The sequence below is a fragment of the Fringilla coelebs genome (assembly GCF_963513975.1).
Source record: "Fringilla coelebs genome assembly, chromosome: 12".
In the NCBI taxonomy this organism is placed as follows: Eukaryota; Metazoa; Chordata; class Aves; order Passeriformes; family Fringillidae; genus Fringilla; species Fringilla coelebs.
This window is the reverse complement of record NC_140038.1, coordinates 7819612-7846627: the sequence shown is the minus strand read 5'-3', so window position 1 is coordinate 7846627 and position 27016 is coordinate 7819612. Positions and strand designations below refer to the sequence as shown.

Sequence of the window (27016 nt, the reverse complement as noted above, 5' to 3'; positions counted from 1 at the left end):
AAACCATGATACTCAGAGATGCAGAACAAGTATTCACCCACATTTTTCTTGCCATCCTGCAGTTCAATTCAGTCAACATTTCCTTCTATCCCATCAGAAATCAGGTTATTTCAGCTGTGCTGCTCTGTAGCAGCAACCTTGAAGACACAAAACCAAGACAACACTGATGGTATCATGGTATGCCAAAACAGGGGAATTTTGTGCATGATTGAGCCTTAATTTGTCTGCAAAGACACTTATTTATCTTCCTGGGATTAGAAAAGGGAGGGACCTAACAAAGACTGAAGTACAGTAAACAGGCAGCTGGCAGATGCTTGTTTTTATACTTAATAACCTATTTTAAAGACTCAGATGATAATGACAAAGCAAAACCAAAAAGAGCGATAATAGATAATGATAATTTTCGTTTTTATTTCTAGAAATACCACTTTATTTTACAGAGGCATTGATAATTGCTCTGATGATTCAGTATGGGTTTGTTTCCTGCTGCTAGCATTTCCCAGTGATCCACACAAGGCTCTCTATCCAGATAGTTATTTCTCATGGCAGTGTGGGATCTGTCCTCCAGCACCTATGCAGAATTTATGCCTGACTTGCACACAGGGAGAAAGACAGCCACTGCATGAGGAACAGCAGGGTACTCTCAGTGAATGCCACTATTTAAAAGATATTTATCCAGAGAGACTTTTAAAAGCAACCCCAAGAGCAGACAGTTGGCATGAAGAGCCCAGACCTCTGCTGATGTCTGCCCAGCTAGAATTACAGGCTAGAATGCCACAGTCTAGAATATTAATCCTGGTATTTCACTGCTATTGCAAAGATAATGATTTCATCAGCAACATATAGAAATACTCTTTACCACTTTGCTAAGCTTTAAGATTAGCTCTACTGAATTGCCTGTTTCAATTATGCATGCACACATGAAGGTACACCAGCTTTTCATATGGGCTATTAGGTAAGAAATAATACAAGCTATTATCATTTCTTTTTGGATGTTTCAAATAATACTTAATATTCACATAAACATTTATGATGAAAACATTTTGGAAACCGAAATGTAAAGTAAATGTAAAGTTGCAGTTAATGTAAAGACTTATATAGATACTTGAAGACAAAAAAAAAGGGTCAGATCTACATCACTTGTCAGAATTGTGCAAGATGCGTTTCATTCTCATTAGTGATTCCTTCATTTGTGCTGGGAATATTGCTGACCACCACAGCTGCAGCATTAGTCTGCAAGTATTTTTACCAAAAACATAACCCCCTATCAAATTTCCAACAGCAACACAAAAAGGATTGTGTGATCAAGCAAATACTTGTGAATGAATATATTTGGAGATGGCCAAGACTCCAAGGGCAATGCCATCCCCTGGTCCTAGACTGCCTCTGCCACTGTACAACGTGCTCACTGTTTGACTAATGGGATTTAAAGAAGCACCAAACCTATGGCATGACCTATAGTCCCCACAATGCTAACTTGTCTTTTTCTTCTCTTTTACACGTACTTAGGGAATCTGGTTTTGTCAGACCACCAACAGTAGACACAGCAATCAATCATACCAAAAAATTTAAAGCAGTTCTAAGACTGTTTTACTTTAACTACACCACAACTGCTTGTGCTAGGTTACTGTTGTGGGGGTATGAGTGCCATCATACTCAGCTAACTCAGCATTTTAATCACTGTAACCTGCCTGAAGCACAACACTGAAAGTACAAATGTTCTTAAAAGTGTTCTTAAAAGACTGCTACAAAGATTCAAAATAAGCATCATGACACCTTTTATTAGCTTACTGACTTCTGTGACCTCAAGAGCTGCAAAACTTGCCACCAGTTCCCTTTAATGAAACAATACTTTGGTAAAAGACACAGCAAATACATTATGCCCACAAAGCAAACATAAGCAATCAAGTTATTGTACTGTACCTGATTTCCATGAAGATCTAAAACATCAAGGTTTTTTAGGTTCTCCAGATTTGAGATCTTCTTTATTCTGCAAGATTTCAATTATTACAATTATTTTTAATATTAAAGTATCTTTCATTTTCTAGCCAGTACAAAAAAAAGCCTTTTTTTCCTGACTAACAAGAGTAACTGAAAAATAACAACATTTTGAACCATGAAAAAAAAAATATATAAATGAGTATGACTTTATCACCTTCCTTTCTGTCAATAATTCAATAGCAGCAGCATTTATGTGGCTCTTCTAAAAAGAAGAAAAGGATGGAATGCTTGCTCCACTAGAAACCAAAGTCAAGAACTTCGTTGTCTTAAAACTTCACTGTCCTGTCTTATTTTGTCAGATTCCAAACCTAGGCTATTACACACCCAACAGCATCACCTACTGGCTGATGACATCAGACACATGCATTAAGCATTTGCTTTGAGAGTAATCAGAGACCACACACAGGCCAAGCTGAAAGGAGTTACTGACAACTCTGTCTGATGTGTAACCACTCACTCACTAGCAGGCCAAGTGCTAACTACCTCAACACCACATTTCTAAGGTAAACTGCACCCAGGGTGGTTATGATAAGGAAAATAATTCCTCAAAGCAATTTAAAATTGTAGTACCCACAACCCCAACATTTTACTATAAACAAAATTGATTTCTACAGGTGAAATTTTTAATACAAAAGCTCTTAGCTCTAGCAACACATGGCACTATTGAAACTTGTCAGTTTTGAACCCAGGCTGAATTAGGAGGTACATTCTTTATAATCTGCACACAACTGAAATCTGGGCACTAGTTCTCAATGAATATAAGAAACTGAGGAAAATTTAAAAAGTCAGAGCACAACCTTTAGGTGTGTGAGCAATTCCACAGATACATGTATTAAATTATTAAAATTAAAGGCTAAAAGCAATAAATAAGCATTAAAATCCATGACTCATCTGTCTAGGAAAAATACTAGACAAATACATCAGGCAGAAATATTTTTTTATACGTTACAAATAATCAATGAATACTACATTTGATCTGAAAAGACATTCCACAACATGCCACACAAATCTAAGAACATATTTAATAATCAATCAGATTAGAACGTGTGAAGTACTTTGGAAATGTTGCTTAAATTTACTAAGAAAGGAAGTTTAGACATGAAACATAAAATCAGTGTGCTTCCTCAGTGGAATCCCTGACACTTACTAATCTTAGGGCAGGTCTCACTGGTATGACAGCAACATCACAAACTGAAAACTGTATCAGAACAATGGGAAATCACAGTTGTTACACCATAGGAGGTAGAGTGCCCTAGTTAGGTTTTATTATTTTTACCTGTTCTTTCCCAACAGAAGGACTCTCAGGGATCTCAAAGTTGAAACCCCACTTATCTCTTCAATCTGATTATCATATAAATCTAAGAAAACAAGATGGTGAAGATTAGAAATATTTTGGATACGAGTTATAAAGTTATGCTGGAAATTCAAAAGACGAAGGTGATCTTCCCCGTCAATAATTGGGCACACTGTCAGTTTTTGCCTGGAAGAAAAAAGAAAAAACAGAATACACAAGTAAGTAACAAATCAGTAATCCACCTTCTGCTCACCCACTCTGAACAGAGAAAAGTACACTATCTTGGTTAAGACAGCATTAATTTGGTTTGTTAATTAAATTTTGTAGCTACAGCAGAAAATCCTGCCTATTAAAAAATTAGCCTGAAAACACAGCTGAAATACTTCCAAAATTTTCTGAACCCCTCTCAGAGATTTGCTTGTTACATGGAAACAACATGAAAGTTTTGTATTGTAACCACACTAAAATTCCAACAGATGTGGCCTCACACTCTGTTAAGTTTTTCTGCAGCCATCACATGAACAGCCTGTTCATATCAGAAATCTGCCTGCCTCAGGAGACTGCTGTATGGGTATATTCATCACAAGGACACTCAGAGAATTTCTCCATGGGACAGTTCTTCCTTCAGAAAGACACACACACACAAAACCCAACAACCCAATCCCACCAGTGACTGCAGCCATTAGTGGGGCACTCTGGTCACTTCAGACCAGGGGCTGAGGCTCTGGGCCATGTGCTCTGTCACCCTCTCACCTTTCCAGGGTAAGTCTGTCTGAGTTCAGGATTTTTTCTTCAGCAGTACGTTGCAATACAGGAAATGTTATTGATGAACTGCTCCCAAAATTCATGTTATCTATTGGAAAATCATACAGAGAAGATATGAACTACTGCTCTGTAGATGCATGCTTTGAACTACAGGTGATAAAAGCAAAATTTTCTTTCTTATAAAAAGTAAACCATGAAAGCGCTTTTTGCCTCCATTCAGTACTATGATTTATCAGTTTTCTCTCCTGATAGTATGACTCTATACCTTTACATCCTCTTTCCAAAGTACATCTATTTCTTTACTTTGAGATTTTTTCAACAATTTGTTGTAAGCAGATATTTTGTAAATTTCTTTATTGTGATTCAAATTACCCAATGATATTTTAACATAAGATTGTAAAATTGTTTCACTTTCAGTATCTGAACTTAAAGAAGAACTTCAGATAAATTTAAAGACACAGATCAAATAGATGATAGAACGAGAAAAATAAAGCGCCAAATATTGCAACATTCCCACTGAGCCACAAATAAATGCAAAGCCTTTCAAAGGTAAGTGCCCACAATACCTAGTGATCATTGGTATTTCACCCCATTATCAAGAAATAGGCAGCCCTTGAAAGCATATTTATAAATTCATCCTTATGCATTTCATTAATATACGAGGAAAAAAGAGAGGATGTCTAAAAATGCCTGCAAAATTAATCAACAAATGTGTTCTGTGAGCTTTGGCTTATTTAGAAAATGATCCACTGAAAAACATTGGTCAAAAATAGATCATTGTACATGCACACTACTGCAAAATATAGGCTTGACTTCTGTGTGCTTGCCCTCTTTTTTTCCCCTTCCTTCAAATAAATCAAATATGTTAACAGGAAAAACATCAAATCTGCAATAAACAAGACAACTGTTTTACTACTATAGCAATGTGTCCATTGTTGTCTGAAATATACTATTAGGTATCTGTTTGAGTAAAACAATTTGTCAGTCAATTTAGAATCTATTCAGTGCTACTCTTGAATTTTATCATTAGCTACACTAACAACATTCTCTACACATCCTTCAAAATCAAAACTGAAAAAAACCCCCAAAATATTAAAATCAATTTAAATTGTTGCAAAAATCTTACTTTAGTTGTGTCACAGGTTTTTAAGCCAATAAGCACAAGACCAGAAACTTAAAATTATCAGTCTGAAACATGACAGAATGGCAGTAAAGTGACTTTTTTTTTTCCTACTGTCATCCTCCTAAAGGCATGTAAAACATCCCTATTGCCACTCTTCCATTAAAGAAAGATTTATAAAAAGCATTCATTTAAATGCCTGTACTCTATTTTTGAAAAAGATTTCTATTGGTTTCTGACAATGGTCTATGTACCTCTCTTAACACCCAAAGGGAGCACTAGGAAATACCTTTGGTAAGGCTCCCAGTAAAAGAGAGACTAATGAAAAGATTTCACTTCAATCATGTGAACCAAACATGTGGCTCATTTGTCATGCTCTGAATTTTGTAGGGGTGTGAACAGAAGTCTCCCAGAGTCCTGATAAAGACCCTGTACTCTGCTTCAACACCAAACCAGAAAATTCTGTCAGACTGGGTGGTGCTGGGAGATAGAGCTGCTTATTACACACCAAAGGACTTCATACTCTTTGGTCTCCTGCACAGGGAACAAAACCAAACTGCAGACCTACATTTACTCCAGAAGTTGTACAGTAGCCCTAAAAGTCAACCTGTTCCGAATGGCTGCTGGCCTTCACTTTTTACCAGACTGAACAAAGAGTTGCCATAATAACTAAATTGATCTTCTACTCACACCAATCATAGGCAAGCAGCAGCAACATGGCAGAAGTGTTGTTTCAAGTCTCTTCCAGTCCTCACCACAGTTAGCAGTGATAGCACCAGTATCTTGCTTTGCAAAGCCAAGAGCATGCAAGCACAATAGAAAAACTATCTCTCAATTAGAAACGAATTTTGTCTAAACATATTAAAATGTTAAACATCCAATAAAATGTTACTTTAGACAATTGTGTGGCTATTGAAGGAATATACAGTGGGGCACTTGATATGCTGTGGCTTGGTAGGTAGAAGAAAAAACACTCTTCCATAAGGGGGGAAAAAAAGGATGAAAAAGGTCAGGCAGTGGGTTCAGGACAAGATGCAACAGTAATTACATGGAATTACTGTAGCCAAGTAGGAAGCACTGTCACTCTTATATTTTCTAATCATGATACAATCTTTCTTTACTTTTTAAAGACTAGAACAGATACAAAAGACAAACAAAACAAGCTCTATTGAATATTACCTTGTCTTCCTGAGTAGTTTTTTTCCAGATCATGCTGCAGAAGCCTATTGTGGAAAGATGACTGCTCTTTATTTATTCTGAATTCAAACTGTAACACAATATGTAGACAAATGTTAAGAGTTTTCAAATGCAAATAATGTCTTTACATAAACACAACCTCAGTACTAAGAGCTCTCAGGAATTACAGTAAAGAGGTATAGATAAAAGATCAGATAAAAGATCAAGAAATCATATGGGTATGTATACATATAAAGCTTATGGCAGGCTATAGTACAAACCCATGTTTTTAATAGGATGAAATAAATTAACAAAGTACTATCAGAGACATTAGATATTGTAAGTCAACAGATGAGTACTGGAAAGGTAATTCCTATTTGAAAGCATACAAATTTGTCTGTATTATACAATTACATTTGTTAATACAACTATCCATGAAAAGATAATAATTACTGGTTTGGTTTTTTCTGGTATTGACGAGGTCTGGATGACCAGCTGGAGACCACAATTATTAACCTGCAAAGTTAGAGGAAACTGAAATTAAATGCTACATTTCTCAGAAAAATCAATACAATTGTCGATTGCATTATTGATGTGACACATCAATAGAATTGATTTTTAAACAATAAAGCTATTTTCAACCAAGAAAGGAGCTATTTTGCAAAATATTATGAAGACTACATCACAGCTCTAAGTAACATGAAATTTTTCCTTTACAAAAATTACACTGGTTTAGTTTTAAAAATACACTGAAAGCATGACTTCCACGGGGATACAACTCTCAGTATGAAGAAAACAAGTATTTACATTTTAATACGCCTTCTATTTCCAAAAGACAAAACATGCTGGTCTTTGAGCTAGATTTATACGACAAAACCGAGACGTCTCCCAGGAGCACGGAACCGAGCGGCTCAACCGCGCACGTCCCAGCGCAGCGCAGATGATGTCGGGGCGCTGCCGCCCGCTCGCACCCCAGCCCCGCAGCACCTCCCGCACCCCAGCCCCGCACCCCAGCCCCACAGCACCTCCGGCAGCACCTACGGCAGCACCTACCGCAGCACCTACCGCAGCGGGCGCGGCCCGCGGGCCCCGGCCGGGCCGGCCCTTGCTGGGCACCATGGCCCGCTGCCCCTCGGCCCCGCACGGCCCCGCGCAGCCCCTCGGCTCCGCGCAGCTCCTCCGCTCCAGGCGGTCCCTCAGGGCCCCGCAGCCTCAAGCAGCCTGTCAGAGCTCCGCGGTACCAAACGAGCCCGCAGCCCCGCACGGCCCCGCGCCGCCGCCCTCCTGTCGGAAATGGCTCCGCTGTTACCGCGGACACCGCGGCTTCCGCCCCGCCCGCCGTCTGGGGCGGCGCCGAGGGGCGGGAAACCGTGAGGGGTGGGAGACCGTGAGGGGCGGGAAACCGTGAGGGGCGGGAGACCGTGAGGGGACGGGAAACCGAGAAGGGCGGGAAACCGTGAGGGGTGGGAAACCGTGAGGGGACGGGGACGGGCGGGCGGACGGACGGACGGACGGACGGATGGATGGATGGATGGATGGGGCACTCTGTGGTTGTCCTGCTGTGACCGGTGTCACCCCCACCCCACTGCCCCACAGTAAAAAGCTGCTATTATGATTGTATTTTTCTGAATTCTACAAGCAAGTGGCTGCGTGTGAAAACCCGTGACCCGGTGAGAAGCTGGATGGTTCCTGTCGTGCCTCAGGAAGTTATCTCCTGTGGGCACAGACTGGTCACAAAATGTGACAATCACAAAATGTGACAGGCAACCTGTGCGAGCTCCTGATGCTGATCCCGCAGCAGCTCCTGGAGGCCAGGAGCTCCACTGATGGGTGGTGGATGCTTTTAAATACACTCATCAAGAAATTTAAATACACTCATCAAGAAATTAGTGGTAGGATAAATAACCGTGTGGCGGTCAGTGTGTGGAAGGGCTGTGAATTGCCTCATGGTCTCTTTCCCAATCAGAATCATGGAATCATCAAGGTTGGAAGAGACCTCTAAGATCATCAAGTCCAAATGTCAACTCAGCACTGCAACTGTAACTCCTAAACCACAACCCACATGATCCAGTGCAGATTCAGACACTCTTAAACACCTACCTGGGCAACCTATTCCAATGCCTGGTCACACAAACAAATAAATATTCCAGGTTTAGCTTCTTGTATTGTCATTTTAGTTTCCATCTGCTGGAAAATGCACCATAAGAAATCTGTGGAGATTTTGGTTGTGCAGTTGAGGTTCGTGGGTTTATGATGTTTACTGGGTACCAGTGAGCCATGGGTTTCCCTCTAAGGGACTTCTCTACATTAATCCATTTAGTTTTAAGTTCTGCTATGTTTACAAATACTGCTTTATCTCTACTGGAAGTTGAGCATTATAGAGCACTGTTACATTAAAAGGAAAATAAAACAAAACAAACAAACCCAAAAAACATCAGTCTGGCAATTTCAATGGAAATCTAATCAACAGTGCTTGAAATTACATCAGTCTTTATCTGGCCAAAAGCCAGTTCTGTGCTGCGACCACTGGTGGAACAAATAAACACATCTAGTGTCCTTTGCTACAAAATCAAGTTCCCTTAATCCTGACAGAAAGATATATCAGATAAACTGAAAGGTCTCCCTCAAACATCATTTGGGTTAGCTATTTGGGTAGCATAAAATAGTTCTTTGTTCATACTCCTGACCTTGTTTGTGCCCAGGGAGGCAAACAACTTCCATGAACTCATACAAAATCTGACCCACAGCCCCTGTCCATATTCTTGCCTAGAATGTGTAATTCGTGTTTGCATTTCTCTGTCCACTGAAAAAAAAGCAAAGTGATGCATTGCCCAAGAAATAAATACAGACTGTTCCATCAGCAGAGAACTAGAGATTTGGTTAGTGGTGCTTGTAAGCATATTTCATAAACAAAATACTTTATTGCTTAAGGCACATTTAAAAATCAGCCAAAGCCCGATGCAGGGCAGTCTCAGAACGTGTCCATGCCAGCAAACCTGACTCATGAGGACTGTTTACCACAGTAATGAGAAGAACTGGCCATGAGTGCAGTCTCACTCTTTGCCCATCCAAATTAAAAAAAAAAAAAAAAATTGAAGCAATGCAGACATAAACAAGGATGCCACAAATGAAGCTGTGACTTAAAGATCATTTAGTAGTTTGGGTACAGACAGTATTGAAAAAAAAATATTCCTTGAGTGAAGAATGAGTATTTACAAAGTAAATTGAAAAGCTTTTGATTCTAATATTTAGCACATGAACGTTAATTTCACTTTAGTAGCTGAAACAGTCCACTGGAATATAGTGCAACAGTCTTAAGTTCAAAATAATCACTGCCTAAGTGTTTCAGAAAGAGGGCCTCTATTTTACTTAGTTCTTAAGGGGGGGATGTTTTTATTGTGTAAGTGCCGTGCAGAACTATAGAGGAGACTCCTCTGCAAAACCAGCACGTATCCAATCATGTCCTTGTTCACTCGTGTATCTTATTTCCAAATCTCACCCTCGGCATTTAAACCATCCTTGCCCCAGTGAAACCTTTCTGACTTTCAGAAATGCAACGCTCTGGTCAGGGAGCGCCGGCGCAGCCCCAAGGCTGCACCAGGAGAAGCCGAAACGCTGCTTTCCGGCGAGGAGCCCGTTGTTTTCTGATGAAACAAAAGCAGTCCCTGTTCAGCCGTCAAGGAGAGGACTGTCAGCTGCCCGGCGGGCCCGGGGCCGGCACGGCTGGAGGAGGGTCGGACCCTCCCGCTGTCGTGCGGGAGCGCTGGGGGAGTGGAGCTGGGAGCGCCGCCCCAGCGGGAGGGGACAGGGGGGGACAGGAGGGGAGGCGGCCGGGCGGCTGTCGCAACCCGGGGCATCGCGGGTGTCGCGGCGGGCTGAGCCCGGCCGGGGAGCTCCATGGCCCAGCCGCAGCCCGCCGAGGCCGGGGCCGCGCCCGCCGGGCCGGAGCTGCCGGCGGGGAGCGGCCCCGTGCAGATCCGAGTGGCCGTCCAGGCGGCCGCCGAGGAGGACGAGGAGGACGAGGAGGAGGAGGGGGGCGGCGGAGCGCAGTGCCTCAGCTGCAGCGAGGAGGACTCGGGGCGGTGCGGGCGTTCCAGGTGAGCCCCGGGCAGGGGCTCCGGCGGCGGGGACGCGGCGCGGGCGGGGCTGTGCGGGGCGAGCAGCGGGGCCGCCGCGGACACCCCCGGAACGGAGCGGGCCCGGCTGATGCAACGCCGAGGGGCGGGTGGGAGACGCTGGAAACCCTCCAGCACGGACACCCGGCGGCCGGGAGGGAGCTGCCCGCCGCACCGCTGGCTCCGCCCGGGCTGCGACCCACCCGCCCCCGACGGGACTGCCGGGCCCGGGGCCGGGGCTCCCCACAGCGAGAAACGCCGGGCTGTGATGCCCCCGACATTTCCAATTCACTGCGTTTCACAGAAAGATTTTGGGGGTTAGCTGTAGCTGTGTTTAGGAGTTTCGTTTTGGGGTTTGATGTTTTGTTTTTTTCTCTCTTTTTGCCCGTTTTGGCTGGGTGGCCTCAAATACCTTTGATGCTTACCAGAATCTCTTACTGGTAAAACGAACATCCAGGGTTTTTGTGCCAGCAAACTGCAGGAAGAAAAAGATCTACTAGTTGTAGTTCACCCTGTGGTCTGTAGTAAAGCTGCCGATGAAGTCATAAATTGTCACATAAAAATTTAGGTACAGTAGCAAGAAATTCAGTATTCTGTTTGAACATTTATTGTTTCTAATTGATTTTCTAACTTCATAACTAGCACTGACTCAGAATGAACTGCAATGTAGTATTTTAAATTACAGAGGGGTTGTAGGGGAGTGAGAAATTTTCTGTAGCTGCCAAAATTGTCAACTATGGACTACAGAAACAGGAGTTGAACAGAGCTAGGCACAGTGCAGTTAAGGTTTTTAAACTGAGTCAGCGTAGTTATTCCAAAATCATATGTGACTGTTGTATTTTTATAAAAATGTACAGCAGCCTACAATACTGCATTCCATTTACCGATTTCTTAAAATCAGAATATTATTTACATTTTTTATCTATGATAGTATTACTTGTGAAGAGCTTCTAGCCCTGGCCTAGACTAGGAAAAAAAAACATGGTAATTTTTTCAAGCTTTGAAAGACAATAGCTCTTAAATATTCTTAAATATCACTTATTTAATCCTCTGCAGTAGGTGTTGTCTGAAATGTTTGCTGACAGCGTTGATTTATATTCAGCTCTTGTGGGGGTTGCCTTTTTGTAAATGGCCTCTTCCTGATCCAGGAAAGGCCAGAGGTATTGCCATGGAGAGAACTCTGAAGACTCTGCATCAAAAGTAGGTGAATGGAGTTTACACACGCTTCTGCCATTAACATATAACCCTACCTAAGGAATTCCTTTTTTGGGAATGCAGCATCTGATAGGAAATTATTTACAAACATTTGGAAAATTATTAGGGATTATCTAAAACTGCTGGGAATGAGCCATCTCACTCTCCAGCTGAAGCTTGCAGACAGCTTGCCATCAATAGGCACCCAGTACTGTATTCATGTTTTTGTTGACAAATGTGCCCTTGAGTGACTGTACTCTTGGAACTTATAAATCAGATTGCCACATAGTGTTTATTAATGCAACACTTCATTCATTTGGAGACTCAGCAAAAACTTTTCAGAAGGTTAGATGCAATCCAAACAACTTAATATATTGTGAGATATTTAAAATTCCAAATCTGCTCTCTCTGTAGATATGTTTAGTTTCTTGTGTGACTAATGACCAGATGAGTCACCATGTTAAAAGACTGTTTTTCATTCTGTTTTACAAGCATATCATCACAAAGCTCTGAAAAAAAAATAAAGCTGTGAATAACTACTAGGCTTTGGTTCTTTGTCAATGTTGACTGAAATTATTTATCAACTACTTTTGTAATACAGTTGATACCCCAGAGGTGCTACCAATTGATCATTATCACAAATTAACAGAGATACTTACAAATTTCTGCATTTATAGTAGGTGCTATTTCCATGCAGTATTTAGTGAGGGCCATTGTAGGAGCCCATAAGATTTTGTAAAAACTGACATGTCTGCCAAACACAGAAATAGTGTATAGGTCAAACTGTGACCAATATTTGAGAAGTGAAATGATCCCGATTCAGTGTGTCAGTAATGTAGGTCTCTGCAAACACACAATACATTTTTGTTGTTTTCCCAAGCACAACACCCCTTTTTGTCTCTAAACAAACACTGCAAGTATCTATGCTAATAAATCCCTAAAACAAATGTAAGCCTGATCCAGAACTAAAGGCAAGCTTTTCCTAGCAGAGTTTGGATTTGCAAAAAGGCTGAAATGTTCCAAGCTTCTTGTACCCAGACTAATTCTGAATCAGTAGTAAATAAAGTAGTGGGAAGGGATTACCACAAATGGAAAATAAACACCATTGGTTTTTGCTTTCTTCTGAAACCAGCAGCTGGGCATTAGACATTTTTTACCATCCTAATCGTAACTTCATCTACTATCCTCTGCTTCTGGCTTTGCCAAATAACAGTAATTCTTTGTCTTGGTCTCTCATTCTTGTCATTCCTTTGAACTGTACCCTATTAAAGGCTAGGGAGATTTTTAACAGGGAGACTTCCAGGATTGTGCAAGTGAGTATCCACATATATCAGATGTGTTGCCCTGTCATCAAAACCATAACAACTAAATGTACTATAAGCTTCAAAAAGCCAGGTGCCAGAGAACTGCTGTAACTGGTGCCAGCAGCAGGCAGAGTTCCTGTGCAGAGCCACTGACCTACCCACTCTCTCCAGACAGCAGCACAGCCACAGCACTGTGGTCACTGCCTCCATCACCCCTGCACAAACCTGTCCAGGGCTGCGGATCCAGCAGGCTGCAGGGGGGATCCTCCCTGCCAGACTGGCCTCGCAGCACTCCAGTGTCATGCCTGCTCCTTTTCCTAAGGATTTCAAAGCCTGCAAAAGCTACTTAAGGCAATTTTGGGGAAATGCATGGCTCCTCCTTTTCATTACTAATTTCATTACCTGGGAGACCAAACTAATACATGATTTAAGGGGTACTTAGGGGATGATTTTATTTTTTTAACATAAACTTTCACGATGATGCCACAACAAAACTAGACCACTAAGAGCTTGAAAAAATGACTCTGACTTAAGACAGACTTGTCCGTTATAGTCACCTGTAAATGTAAATTTCTATTTCAGCAACAAACACATTGCTGTAACTGCACGTGGCAAGATGTTTATCTTGAATTCATGGCCGCAGTGTTTTCTGAGGAATAGAATGTTCAACAGTGCTCCATTTTGCCCAGGTATCCAGACAATATGATGGGAAGTAAAGAGAAGAAATGAGAATGACCTCATGAGGTCATTCCATATGAGGAACCTGCATGTGTGCATATAAATCTGTTCCTGAGGTACATGAGCCGGCAGGTTTAGCCCCTGTGCTAAACTGCTGGTTATGTTACTCTGTCACTCTGGAGGTGACCTATAAAACATGTAACAGTCCTGTCAGTCCTCCTTACTCCCTGGATATCAGCTCCTGCATCTATGCAGTGAAGAGGCTTAAGAAATCACGACTGCATCCAGTTGGAATATTCTTTCTCTGGTATGTGACACTACTCATGAAGCACATAAAGGTCAGGCCTATGTTTAACAGCTTCATACTGAAAAATATAACACTGTAACTGGAGGAACCTTGTAGAGTAACAAGTGCCAGGGCACCTTCATTTCATGTTTTGGTGGAGGATTTGAGTTGTCAGTGCTTTCAAGCCATTAGTGCAGATGTCTCATTGTTCTGCACTGAGATCAGCTTTTGGAATGAGCTCAGGAACTTGACTCCCTAAGCTGACTGGAAAGCTTCATCCTCTGAGCTAGTCTGCTGGCTCAGCCAGGTGGGTGACACTTGTCCAGCGCCCACATCTAAAGTCACTTGGTACCAGCATAATGGTTATATCCTTTCATTTTGAAAGGCTATTTGAATCCACTAATAGAATATGAAGATCTGTTGATAAAATGATTTAACTGTTTTCCAGTGGTGGGGAAAATGATGATGACTCTGATCAGAACTGGAAACCACCAGAAAATGACCTGATCCAGAAGTTAATAGCACAGATTGAATATTACTTCTCAGATGAGAACCTTGAGAAAGATGCCTTCCTTTTGAAGCATGTGAGAAGAAATAAGATGGGCTATGTCAGTGTTAAACTCCTCACTTCATTTAAGAAGGTAAGCTAACTTTTTAAGACTTGAAGGGTCTCATACAAGCCTGATGAATCTAAAAACAGTAGAAGAGCTTAAAGTAACATTTTATACAGGCAACTTCATAGTCTTTCTCTGTCTGCCTGGTTTTGCTATGATGTTTAGATTGTACTCATCCAGAACTTTCACTACTGAACTTGTTGTGATTGGCTAGTGAAATCATTGGCTTAAAAGCCATGCTTTTAAGTATGCTTTTAAATTACCATTCTTGGAGACAGAGGCCATTAGATAAAATTAATTTCCATGGCAACTACTCATGAACAGCTGGGTAGTCCCGGTAAAGTTACGTTCCTGTCTCTGAGAGGGGACAATAAAACTGACTTTTGGACAGAACCAAAAATGAAGAGTAGTATAAAATATCTGGTAACTGATGTCCCTTAGACTTAAGTTTTGGGGGGTTTTTTGTTTTGTTTTTTTGTTTGTTTGTTTTGTGGTTTTTTTTCTTCTTTTATTAGAAAGACCTATGTAAATCTGTAAGTAACTGATTTCTAGAATTACACTTGAAACACTTTGTCAAGCTTCTAAATCTCATTGTTTTGCAGAGTTATTCAGTCTAGAAGTTAAGGAAGGCACTCTCAATTTTGTCAGGCCACTTCAAACAGATTATATTGGTAACAGATAAACTCTTTATAAACATGTAATGAAAATGGAAAAGTTTGTGGTGTTTTTTAGATGTAGATTTTTGAGGGAGGAAAGATCAGCTCAATACAATGAAGACCTAAACTTAACGAAACTTCTTGTTTGGCAAATGTAACATCTACAGAACATGCATTTTGGTCATGGCTCAGGCCTAGATGACCAACCACTATTTGAGCAGGCTTTCAGAGGTAGTAATGATTCCCAGTTTGAGCTTTAGTGCTAGTTCCTGTTTTCATTTGATTCAACAGGACATGAGCTTTACAGGAGCTCACTGATGCCCAATATAGTATGAAAACTGTATACTTTCTCACTAAGTCTGCTGCATGAAACTTAAATCCAGGGTTCTGCTTATAGACTGAAGCCTGCATCTGCCTTTTCAGTGACTAAATTCAGTGACTAGTTTGATTGGGTTTGCTCAGTTGTGGTGCTTAACCTGTGTTTGTCCCGAAGGTGAAACACCTTACCCGCGACTGGAGAACCACAGCCTATGCACTGAAGTACTCCAGCACTCTGGAGCTCAATGATGATAACAAAAAGGTTCGAAGAAATACTCCAGTTCCAGTGTTTCCAAGTGAAAATGTCCCTACCAGGATGCTACTGGTGTATGATATCCACATGATTTCTGAACTGCAGGCCCTTAACAAAGAAGAAAACGGATGCATGCAAGAAAGGATAATGGAGCATCTCCTCAAAGCCTTTGTAACTTTTGGTGTCATTTCATCAGTTCGTATTCTCAAGCCTGGCAGGGATCTCCCGCCTGATATCAGGAGGGTCAGCAATCGGTACACCCAGCTGGGAACCCAGGAATGTGCAATTATAGAATTTGAAGAAGTAGAAGCAGCCGTACGTGCTCATGATTTCATGTGTGCTGAAAACAAAGAGACTGGCATGAAAGTTGTCCAAATAGGCATGAAACCACCAAAGAAAAAAGTTCCCAAAGACAAGAACCGTGATGAAGATACCAGCAAGAGCCTTAAGAAGGCTCGATCCCTTAACAAGAGAGTTGAGGAACTTCAGTTTGCCGGTGATGAATCTTCAGCAAACAGCTCTTCTGATCCAGAGAGCAATCCTACATCACCGCGGTCAGGACGCAAACGTACCACAACAAATACCACGAGTAATTTGAGCCCCATCATCCACCCAAACAACCATCTGAGTCCTAACATGTCACCCAGATCAAGTCCTTGGAACAGTCCATCTTCACTAAGAAAAGTAACCAAAAAATCTCCGCTGGCTGAAGACAGCAAGAATAACGCAAACACTAGCCCTGAAATTCCAAGGAAATACACTGATTATTCCTCTGATAGCAGCATCACTCCTTCTGGGAGCCCCTGGGTGCAGAGAAGAAAAGCCCAAACTCTGACCCAAGAGAAGAGTCCTGTCAGCAGTCCCATGATGGTTCGGAAAATACAAAATGCAGACGGTCTCCCTGTAGGGGTGCTGAGGCTGCCTAAAGGTCCTGATGGCACCAAAGGATTCCACAATGGCTGTGAAAGAAGGAAGGCTATGAAGGGTGAATAGACTATTCTTTGAAAACAGTTTCACAAATCAGCCAACTGCTGGTGACCAAGCCTGGTGAAAAACTGTTGCTTGAGTGACTCAGTTAAGTCAGTATTTAATTTTAAAAGCTTTTGTATTTATATAGAGACTTTATCATTTGTATATTTGTATATTTTCTTCATAGAACAGATGAGGCTGGAAGGCATCTCTGGAGATTGCCCAGTCCACCTCCTTTGCTGAAGCTACAAGTCACTGATAGGTTTGAGTATCTGCAAGGACAGACTCCCCAGCCTGTCTGGGTGAGCATTCCCATGTTCAGCCACCCACCCAGAACCAGTCTGCATCCCTTTTCCTGTTACTGGGTATTGCTGAGAAGTGCCTGGCTCCATCTTCTTTACTTCTTCTCATCAGATATTTAAAAACCTTGATGAGATCCTCCCCCAGAGCCCTCTCCACTCCAATCTAACCAGTGCCCACTCTCTAGGGCTCACAGGAGGGATGTCTAGCCTTTTAATCAGCTGAATCACTTAGCTAATGCAGGCCCCTACCTGCATCCATTCTTTTTAATGTATTATTCTGAAACACCTAAATATTCAAGCAGCCATATAAATCATTGATGTAAGTACATTATTTGCCAAGCTAGGATCCTGAGGAGCAGCGTGTACTTATGCTTTAGTGGCTACATTATGAAAAGCTATGGAATGTTACCAGTCTCATCATAGGGAGCTGAGGTTTTGAAGACTGCCTGTGTTTGCCTCAGAAGGAACAGAGAAACCAATGCCACAGTGAGCAGCTGTTCCCACATACATCACCAAAGCAGTATTGTTCAAGAGCGCTTGTCTTGAACCAGTGTGCATTTTCATGAGTAAAGACTGAGCACTGGAGACTGCTCTGTAAGTGTTCTCTTGTATAATCAGATGGAAATAAAAATATTAACTCTAGATCTATTTTGTTTACTTTAAAAATAAGTTGAGCTGCACATGAATAGAGAACTTAAACCTCATCTTATACCGCATGAAATTCCAGTAGCAGTTACTCAAAATTTCCATTGCATTCAGGGAAAAAAATCTTCTCTGCCCCATTACTGATGGTTAATTCTGTGATGATGCTTTACTCTGTGTGTCACAGTCATTTTTATACAATGTTATAAACTAAACAGTAGTTTATAGAATTTGAAAAGCAGGCTCAGCAAGAAGTGCTTAAATTAAAATTAGCTATAATGCTACATGAAGTCAAAGAAGGAAACTGCAATTTTACTTACAAAAGTTAAACTGGAAAACTAGCCCAGGGACAGTAAGAACATTTCAAGTTGCAATGGTCACCTTGGGAACTGTGCATGACAAAGGTCGCATCAGATGGTGATTCTTCATTCCAAAAGTCCACATCCTGTCCAACTTCCTAAGTGTAACATTTCTGCTGTGTAAATAACTGCAGTAACTCACCCAGTTAGACTCCTATACACAGAAATCCCAGCTCTGTGTGTTGCTCTTTAGCCACCCACGTACATTCCTGGTTCTTTCACTGCACACAGATGGAATCCTCCAGGTGACCTCCTGACTCCCACTACACAAACAGCAGCATGTGCACATTCACAGACTTTGTGAGCTCTCAGCACCAGAACACACAGGCAGGTGCTTGGAGAGGGCAGAGTGAAGCCTGTGGCTGCCAGGACAGGGAGAGCCAGGGGCTGCCACAGCAGCAGGGACAGGCTGGCAGGCAACAGGTGCTCCAGGGACTCACCCCACAGAATCCTCCTTCTCTTCTGTAGAGCTCAAACACACACATGCACACCTTGAAGTGGTGCTTTCAAAAACATGGAGCTTGAGGCTATTTTTATTCCTTTTTTTACACAACAAACAGCAACTCTAATAAGCATTTTAAGAATGACACCACTTTGCCAAGTAGCTCAATTACTGAAGGCATTCAAGATTCTTAAGTGCCTACACACCACCAGTGCCCAGGGCACCAGCAGAGACCCCCTCATGCTACTGAATCCACAGCAGCTTTAGTCATACATGTACAGCAATAAAAACAGATCAACATTAACTCCTTGGTATAAATATTTAGTCCTCCCTGAGTTTGTTTCTGTCTTCACATTCAATGAAGAGCTCAAAACCTGAAAACAATACAAACCTCAAAAATACACACCACACAATCAAACTGCTTGGCTGAATGCTGCCAACAGAGATGTTTTAAACACCAATAGCTCTGTTTTTGTTTTGTCCCAGCTCTTCAGTGTTTATATTATGATGACATATTTCAACTAAGCATTTTTTTAAATGTCATATCAACTCAAGAGAAACAAAGTGACAACACATGCGGCATTTTAGTCACTGGTTGAGAGCCCTTCTCACCTACTAAAAGAACATTTACTTCCACCCTCTGTTAGAGGGATGCATTCCAGTTGCCTTCATTTCACACAGGCAGTTTATGGCTGGGTTTAAAACCCTGAGGTCTGAAAAAAGCCAGGGACTTGAGTAAAAAAAGCTTATTAACTCAGCTAATACACCCGAGCTATTTAGGTCAACAGTTTGATTAATCAAACAGAGCTGGCTTCAGCTTACACCACTGCTCCCTCAGCTTGGATTTTACTGCATTTGAAGCAAAAATATAGTTGATCGATTCATAGGAAAGATCCCACATCTGTGATCGAGTCAGATTAAATGTTTTTGCAACCAGCTCGTATTCTTGCGATAGGTCAGTGGCGAAGACACCTTTATCATCAGTCTGGAGTTAAATTGAAAGGAAAGAAATAAAAAGGTTTAAATTAGTTCCTCTGTATCAAAAAGGTTTTTTTTCTATACGTACAAACCAGTTTTATCACGTTGTCTCATATTTTATTCCGCTGTTCTTTCATGTGTGCATGGTTATTTAATTCTTTATTTGCCCTATTTTCATTTTATTCACTAAAAATGAATAAATCATTCAAACATATAAGAAAACATCTTATAATGAAGCCACGATTTATCAAGAAAATAGGATTTCCTACAAAACCTGCTAGAAAGATGGCTATCAAATGATGCATATATTCAAGGTATGTGACTATGTGCAGGTCTCCTCATTCCTCTTTTCCCTTTCCCCAGATAACCTATAAGGTGCTATAAAATATATATATATATATATATATATATATGTGTGTGTATACACACACACTTGAACAATGCTATGGATTATGGGGGTTAAACTAACAGGATAATACTAAAACCCTGCCAATGGCAGCACAAGTAGTTGGCACCTGCAATGCTTAAAGACCTTAATGAGCCATCAACAGAACTACCAAGAGCAGGAGCTCTCACCCAGCACAATGAACACCAGGTAAGCACAGGTGCATATGCAAGCACTGGAGCCATTGTGCAAAGAGCTATGAAGTTCACTGCTTGTATAGCTGATCATTTTATCCCACAGAAAAAAGTCCTGGCTTTACAATAGAACCAAGATAAATTCTAGAAATTCCCATTTGAATTAAAAGCATTTCTCAAACAGAACATTATGATTTCCTAAAAGTAAATTATTTGCTACAAGGTCAGAAAGTGTAAGTCAGTTCTGATCCATAAACAGAGAAAGACTTCTCCAACTTCACTTAGCCCTTAGCTTAAATACATGCTTAAAAATAAAAAAAACTTACACAAAGCACTGCAGGATGGCCCAAGCTGTACCAGTATCCAAAATGGTGTTTGTCACAGGAAGGCACTGTCTGAGATTTTATGTTTGATGTCATGCAAAATTCTAAGGAAAAAACAGAAAAAGAAATGAGGACATATATTAAAACAAGAGACATGTTAATTGACTTAGAAAGGTCCTGAATAAAAACTAAAATCAGCTACTGTTGATTTTCTATGCTTCTTTTGTAATTTCTTTCGAGAAAAGTTTGCTAATTGATGTCTTTGGGGTATAAAATTTAGGGAGCTTGCAAACTAGGTACAGAACCACCACACAGTCTTGTACAGTAATGACAAATTATGATTTGGGATTTGGTTTTGCTTCCATCTGAGACATCAGTTGTTGTCTGCTGTCACAAAGGTGCCAAAGACCCCACAAGCATCATGAGTGTACCTTTATGGGCAGGTCTCATTGCCACATTTGTCCAAGTCACCTCTAGTCAGAGACAAACTGGTGTCACTAGATCAGCAGCATATATCCTGTTCTGATATCCAGAGATGAAGTCATGGTAAATATTTTTTTCCTTACCAATTGGTATATGATTCTGCTGAACCAGTGACACTATCTCTTCAGAACCTGCTGCTGTGGAGTTGAGAAATGTTCCATGTCCAATTCTGTCAGGAGGGAGGCCCAGGAGAACCTTGGTCTCCTCTTCTTGATTTGGAATCTAGAGAGGATATATTCACATTCTGTCAAGGCAGCATAAAACAGTACATTATATAATTACAATGGACTTTCAGTCCTACTTTCACAGCATCTCTTACCCAAAAGAAAGTGTTAGTGAAATAGAAACAAGTATAAACGTGCTGATGACATCATATGTCCTGGTTAATTTCCTGAAAAAATAACTATCTTCAGTAATTACTGGGCTTCTCAGAGCCAATTCCAGCTACCATCTGAACAAAAGCTCAACTCTTTCTACTGATACCAGTGGAACTAACAGAGCTCACTGCTCACAAAACTCTGTGGATTTCACTACACATGACTGCTGATATTAATACCAATAAGAAAGCAGTAGATCTCTTAGAAAGCTCCTAATTTCACACCTAAACCCATAATTTATATAGTACAGGAAGCAATAATCTGGCTGTTCAGATTTAGAACAAAAGGTTGAAGATTTCTCCTTATTTTCTTTTCTCTTCTCAAATGCCCCAAACCATTAATGCTTTGACCTGAGAAGGCCAAAATGCACAGAAGGTCATTTTAGTTTCATTGAGATTTTCACAAAATGGGAATTACAGAGAAGCAGCAAAATAAAAAAACCTTTTACCTCACAAAGATGCAGTGCCAACTTCAGACCTGCTTTTTTTGCTTCAGAGAGTGGCTCCAAGAAATCTTGACCATGTCCTGCCTGGAAAACAGGAACACATCACTATTCTACAGCTTATTTGACAAAATCCCTGTCATTACCATAATTAAGAGGTCTAGCAATATCCAAACACTACATTCAAACACAGTTACATTTAAATTATTCCACTTTTCAGTGTGGAATGCAGCAAGTCAAACACGCCTGTGCCATATGGTTTAGACTAATGGATCAAACACCAGTAGCACAGATGAGGCCTAAGACTTACAAGCCAATTGTCTTGATTTTGATACCTTTTACACAGCTACCACCTAGAGCTATTTCACTTCACCTTGACAGCTGTTCTCAAACATTTTTGCCTTCTTAATATGAAATGAGCATTTGGTGCAGCTAAACAAAATGTAAACTACTGACAACTTGCCTCCACCCAGTTATCTGACTGGGACAATTGAGATACACACACTTCCCAGATAAACACTGCATTTCAGTGGTTCTTTTCTCAGTCACATACTAATCTAAGGATTCTTTGTTAGAGTGTCTGCCCCTTACAGCAACAGGGATTAACAATCCATTCCAGCTAGGTAAAAAATTGGACAAAAACTTGTGAGAAAAAACTATGGTTAGAACCACCTGCTATTACACAACATTATACATTTATCTTTGAGAACATACTAAAATAAACCAAAAACTTACCGTGGGATCACCACTGAGGTCCAGTCCTACTACAACCCCATCACTGGAAAGCAGGAACTCTTCAGCAAGCTTAACAGTCTGCTTAGCAACTGCTGGGCCATCTCTTCTGTTTATTGCTATTAACAGCCTGGGACAGAAATGTATTAAATGATTAAATTAAATTATTATTAAATTATATACAAGCTGTAATATCAGGAGCTCACCAGATGTGATACCAATGAAAATAGCAACTCATATCCTTCATGGCTGAGTATAAAGAATATTTGTACAGGAAACTGTTCTAGGATTGAAGGTACCAAAGTACAGAGGGACACAGACAGAGAAATAAGTTGGCCCATGATATGCAATAACACACACACAAAGGATTCTTCAGCTTTCACAAACAAATCTAGTAAGGGTTGCTACAGAGACTATAAAAGACAGGAGAGCAAACTGTCTCCAAATAGCCACTGACACCTTCTGAAACTGCTCTGCTGGTCAGGACCAGCTCTTCTTTACAGTACGCTGCTCGTACAGCTAATCAAACTAAATCTTTGCAATGAAGCTAAGCTGTGAAAAATGAGCCAATTCCATGAAAAACAGTTCTTTTTCTGAAAATTTTGCAAAGAATGGACAGTCTTAAAGATGAGAGGTTTTACTCGGTTTTCTTCTTTACCAGTAAAAAAGAAGATAAAAAATGAGGTCTCCATATTAATTACTTGTTTCCACTCTATGTAATCTGGTTTAAAAACAATTTTCTTTCCTATACTGATGGCTTGTAAACCTCTCTGCAAGCATGACCAAGCATCAGACACAAAATCTTGAAACAGAAGTGTTCCACATACTTTATTTACCTTACATCTATATCCAAGCCTTCTTCTTGACACTGTTTGATACCCTCAAGTACAGTTTCAACATACATCCTTTTGGTCATACCTGCAAACACATTTGGAACAAACATATTTTAAATTATTTTTATTATATTGCAGACCCAGCTCTCTAGTCTCCTAAGTTTCACGTTGCACCTTTGATTTTAGATGATATAGTCTTCTAAACCATATAAATCTAATTCTGTCTATAAATACAGCTTTACTGTGAGGCACATATTTGAACTAAACCTCTTCCTAAGCATGTGGAAAAATTAAAATGACTTTGTGTGAACCAGAGAATCACAAAAGGACTTCTATTATGTGTTCCTACTAAACCACACCTAGAAGAAAAAATGAAAACAACAAAAGTAAAATATATCCGCTATTAAAATATTAGCAGACTCAGATGCCATACTCAAGTGAATAACCCAATCTCATGGGTCACAGACTTGTAACCAACCCCTTTTTTCCCTCAAAAATCTAACAGGAAAGTGACATGCTTTTACACGGTTAAATCTTAGCTTTCATACTTAAAGTATATTTTTATTGAGCCAACTAAATTTGACTTTACTTGTTATTACCATAGTCTTCAACTAAGTTTTCTAGTGCAAGAAGATCACAAATTAAAAACTAGAAAAGACTGTACCTGTGGAATTTTCTTCTCTTGGAGTGCTTCTCAATTCCAGATACTTAACACCATCATCAGCAAATTCTTTAATGACATCTTTAGTTATCTGATTAAGTAAAAGTGTATTCAACATCATAAAAGTGATACTTATAATTAGTTATATTTTTATTTACAACTAAAAGACCCAGTTATTTTTTGTTGTGAAACACTCACAATGTTTTCATACCCAACGTGTTTTTAATGGTCCCCATATCTGTGGAAGTACTACCACACAGAAGGCACATTTGATTCCTTCAGGGATACTGAAGAGAGTTCAAGAGTTTTACAATAACTATTCTGACCTTCAATTGAAGATAATTGTTGATATTGTTACTTGGAAAGCAATGCTCTTAATCCAACTGGTTGTGACAGTGTGTACTGCTTGCTTGTTTTAAGTGAACTTTTAATTAATTTACCAGTAAAATATCTTCAGTCCTCGTGGTAACCTGATAGATGATCTGAAACATCTGAAAGCATCTAAAATAAAATTTAAAAAATTAATTGGAAAGACACTGAATGAGTATGTAGAAAAAAAAATCTACATTTTATAAACACCTACACATTATAGTCAACTAACCAGACTGTAGCTTGAAATACAAAGAAACACCTGAACAGCAATTTCTGATTTTATATACTAACAAAGCATTCACAACAAAAATTGCAACTACCACAAAGCTTTTTGAAGGAAAAGGAAAACATGAAGTTTCCAAAAAAGGAAACTATGTGAGTCAATTTTCTCTGAAAAGCAGATGATCTAAGTGAAAAATTTCAATCCTTTAAAGAAGAAATTAATTACAATAATTTTCCTTTTAGTTTGCAAGCACTGAAGAAATTACTTTGTAGATACAAATATAAAAAAAAATCTATGAGATTATGCTGTAAAACTTAAAAGCATATTTTCTGCAGTTAGTGTGTAAGGCCACACATTTCTGTTTCCAACTTAAATAAAAAACCTTTGGTAAATGTTCATCACACACATGCATATACTCACTCATCTAAGGTTCTTTTCTTTCCTTTGTCAATCACAGTCATTCCATTCTGGATCTGAAGGTTTGGCTTCTGAGCCATGAGTTTCTTCATGGTAGCAATACTGATACAGCCATTCAAATGAGCATGGAGTTCCTACAGAAATAAAAATCCTATAGACTTATAAAAAGGATGGTGTCTGCACCTTGTTTGTAATAATGTTCTTGTAGCCTATATCAGTGTTTCACTCTGAATTTGAAAATAACAGTTATCTGCATTTTGGCTAATAATAACTTCCTTAGGTTTTTGCAACTGGTTCAACTGAGAACTGCCCTATTTCTTTTGTGGCTGTTGTTGGCTCTGGTCTCTGTGGGAGCATAGCTGGCTCAGCAAAGAGCTCTCCAGACAATTCTTGGGGTGGTGTGATCCAACGTGAGGAGGAAGCCAATAGCTGCCTCAGTATTACAAAAAGTATACTAAGGACTCAAGAACTCTCCCCACCCACTGCAAGTTAAATGTTCATGTCCATCATTCAAATATAGCAACAGCTGTCTACCCACTCCCCTTGCTTTTGTTCATACTCTGAAGTTTAAACTCACTCCAGAAATGCAGCAAGACTCTGTCATGAACAGCAACTGCAGTAACTGCACTCCTTTGCCTGAGGCCTCTTTCTGCCTGGCTTTCTATTGAGATCCTGACTTTGGGCTCCAAACTTATGATCCTCAACTCCACTCAATCACTTCACCTTTGCTCCTTCTTGTCTCCTGGCTCCTGACTTAAGGAATAGGTCTCTAGGGCCCTCCCAGCTCGTTCAAAATGTATCTACAAAGCATCTACTTTGTTGTCTACCTCTCATCTCCCTGTACACATCCATTCTCAATAGAAAAATGCAATAAATAGTTCTCTTCAATCTTTACATTGGAAAACATGTTGAAATTGTAAGCACCAGAAGCTGTGGCTGCTTACAGATTCTGGTGACTGAGCCAGATATACAGTGCTACATCTGTGTTATATTTTTCAGAAACTTAAAATTATCTCACAGAATTCTGTCAGACATTAAACATACACCCTGAAAAGCAACTTAGTGAAAAGGAGCAGTGGAATGCAAGGATGGTGTGGTCCGAAGTGGGTTTGCTGGCTCCCCGTGCACTGCCTGTACAGAGCTCTGTGCAGGAGTACGCGCCCTCGGGGTTTGGTGGGGGCGGCCCACGAGCTCCGATAAATCCACACACGCCCCTGCGGAAGGCTTGCACTGATATGCCAGAAGTAAGGCACACCCTCGGGACGTGGAGAAAAAGCGTTATCTGAGCCAGACTACTTGGCTAGGCTGAGGGCAAATAGGATAAAAAGAGAAAATTAAGATCGCGCTCAACTGATTTAATTGCAACTAGATTAGTAAGGTGTGTAAACAAACCGGACAGGCAAACACCCGATGCATTTTACGGCGGGATAAGGCCCTCAGAAACCGCGCGTTTGGGAAGAACTCCGAGACAGCAGCAGCGTCTGTCACTCTGTCTGTCTGTCCGCCCGAGCCCGGTGCCGCCGGAGGAGGGTCCGTGCCCGCCGCCCCCCGCCGCTCACCGCTTTGGGCAGCCGTCGGTAGAAGCGCAGCTCCCGCTCGCGGTCCCGCTCTGCCGCCATGGTGGCTCCTGTGCCGGCGGGGCGGGACGAGCCGGGGCTCGGTAGCGGCACCGCCCCGGCCCCCGGCACCGCCCCGGGCCCGCCCCCAGCACCGCACAGCGCGGAGCCGCGCCCGCCGCTCCGCCCGGCGCTGCAGCGGGACCGAGCCGAGACCGCGACAAACAGCGTGAGCAATAACGCCAGGAAAGCTTCGAGGGGCAGTTTATTGAAGCGATAGCATTTCCAGCCCGCAGTGCTACAGCGGCGGCCGCTCCAGCCCCGGGCCAGGGACACGCTCGGCCGAGCATCCACCGCGACTGCACCAAGTTGTCTTGCAATGGCACTAGTCCGCTACATTATCACGTCACAAAGTCCTAAGTGGATAAACTCATTGATTATATCGCCAACCACTTTTTTAAAGTAATTTGGCAAGCTTGCTAGCATAAGAATAGGAACTGTAACTTTCACAAATATGCTGGTCAACCAAAACCGAGTTATTCCAAAACAATC

General features: G+C 41.0%; 3 protein-coding genes across 9 annotated transcripts in view; 1 reads left to right on the top strand and 2 right to left on the bottom strand.

Moving 5' to 3' along the window:
• Nucleotides 1-7631, bottom strand: part of LRRC49 (leucine rich repeat containing 49) — a 38099-nt gene extending 30468 nt beyond the window's left edge. For 3 of the 5 annotated variants that reach the window (XM_084214007.1, XM_084214010.1, XM_084214009.1), the window contains exons 1-6: nt 7410-7631; nt 6810-6872; nt 6360-6447; nt 4049-4148; nt 3278-3481; nt 1924-1990 (exon numbers count right to left, since the gene is read on the bottom strand). In XM_084214007.1, coding sequence (XP_084070133.1) covers nt 1924-1990; nt 3278-3481; nt 4049-4148; nt 6360-6447; nt 6810-6872; nt 7410-7475 — 588 coding nt within the window. In that variant the 5' untranslated portion in view covers nt 7476-7631. Of the gene's footprint in view, nt 1-1923; nt 1991-3277; nt 3482-4048; nt 4149-6359; nt 6448-6809; nt 6873-7409 lie in introns of those variants that run through there. The other 2 variants (XM_084214008.1, XM_084214011.1) reach the window with 2 other exon arrangements.
• Nucleotides 7632-10217: 2586 nt separating this feature from the next.
• Nucleotides 10218-17687, top strand: LARP6 (La ribonucleoprotein 6, translational regulator). Of its 3 annotated transcripts, none has more exons than XM_084213669.1 (3): nt 10218-10453; nt 14382-14574; nt 15697-17687. In XM_084213669.1, exons 1-3 carry the CDS (start codon nt 10254-10256, stop codon nt 16765-16767), a joined length of 1464 nt encoding a protein of 487 aa, XP_084069795.1. In that variant the 5' UTR covers nt 10218-10253; the 3' UTR covers nt 16768-17687. The 3 variants fall into 3 exon arrangements, with proteins under 3 accessions (XP_084069795.1, XP_084069796.1, XP_084069797.1); XM_084213670.1 differs by lacking the exon at nt 10218-10453 and adding an exon at nt 11634-11671; XM_084213671.1 differs by lacking the exon at nt 10218-10453 and adding an exon at nt 13431-13658.
• Nucleotides 17688-18431: 744 nt separating this feature from the next.
• On the bottom strand, nt 18432-26569 carry MAPDA (N6-Methyl-AMP deaminase). Its single transcript, XM_084214084.1, has 10 exons — nt 26468-26569; nt 24912-25042; nt 24337-24397; nt 23900-23987; nt 23239-23320; nt 22406-22532; nt 21677-21757; nt 20935-21073; nt 20372-20472; nt 18432-19473 (listed from the first exon to the last, which is right to left on the bottom strand). The coding sequence occupies exons 1-10, from the start codon at nt 26525-26527 to the stop codon at nt 19282-19284; spliced, it is 1062 nt and encodes a 353-aa protein (XP_084070210.1). The 5' UTR covers nt 26528-26569; the 3' UTR covers nt 18432-19281.
• Nucleotides 26570-27016: the final 447 nt, after the last annotated feature.

Bases quoted from the DNA above. Each gene is read 5' to 3' on its own strand.
- LARP6 (XM_084213669.1), top strand. From the start codon at position 10,254: ATGGCCCAGCCGCAGCCCGCCGAGGCCGGGGCCGCGCCCGCCGGGCCG. The intron at 10,454-14,381 runs GTGAGCCCCGGG...ACTGTTTTCCAG, and splicing joins GGGCGGTGCGGGCGTTCCAG to TGGTGGGGAAAATGATGATG. The intron at 14,575-15,696 runs GTAAGCTAACTT...TTTGTCCCGAAG, and splicing joins TCCTCACTTCATTTAAGAAG to GTGAAACACCTTACCCGCGA.
- MAPDA (XM_084214084.1), bottom strand. From the start codon at position 26,527: ATGGCGGCAGAGCGGGACCGCGAGCGGGAGCTGCGCTTCTACCGACGG. The intron at 25,043-26,467 runs GTGAGCGGCGGG...TTATTTCTGTAG, and splicing joins ACCGACGGCTGCCCAAAGCG to GAACTCCATGCTCATTTGAA. The intron at 21,758-22,405 runs GTAAGTTTTTGG...CCTGTTTTCCAG, and splicing joins ACCTCAGTGGTGATCCCACG to GCAGGACATGGTCAAGATTT.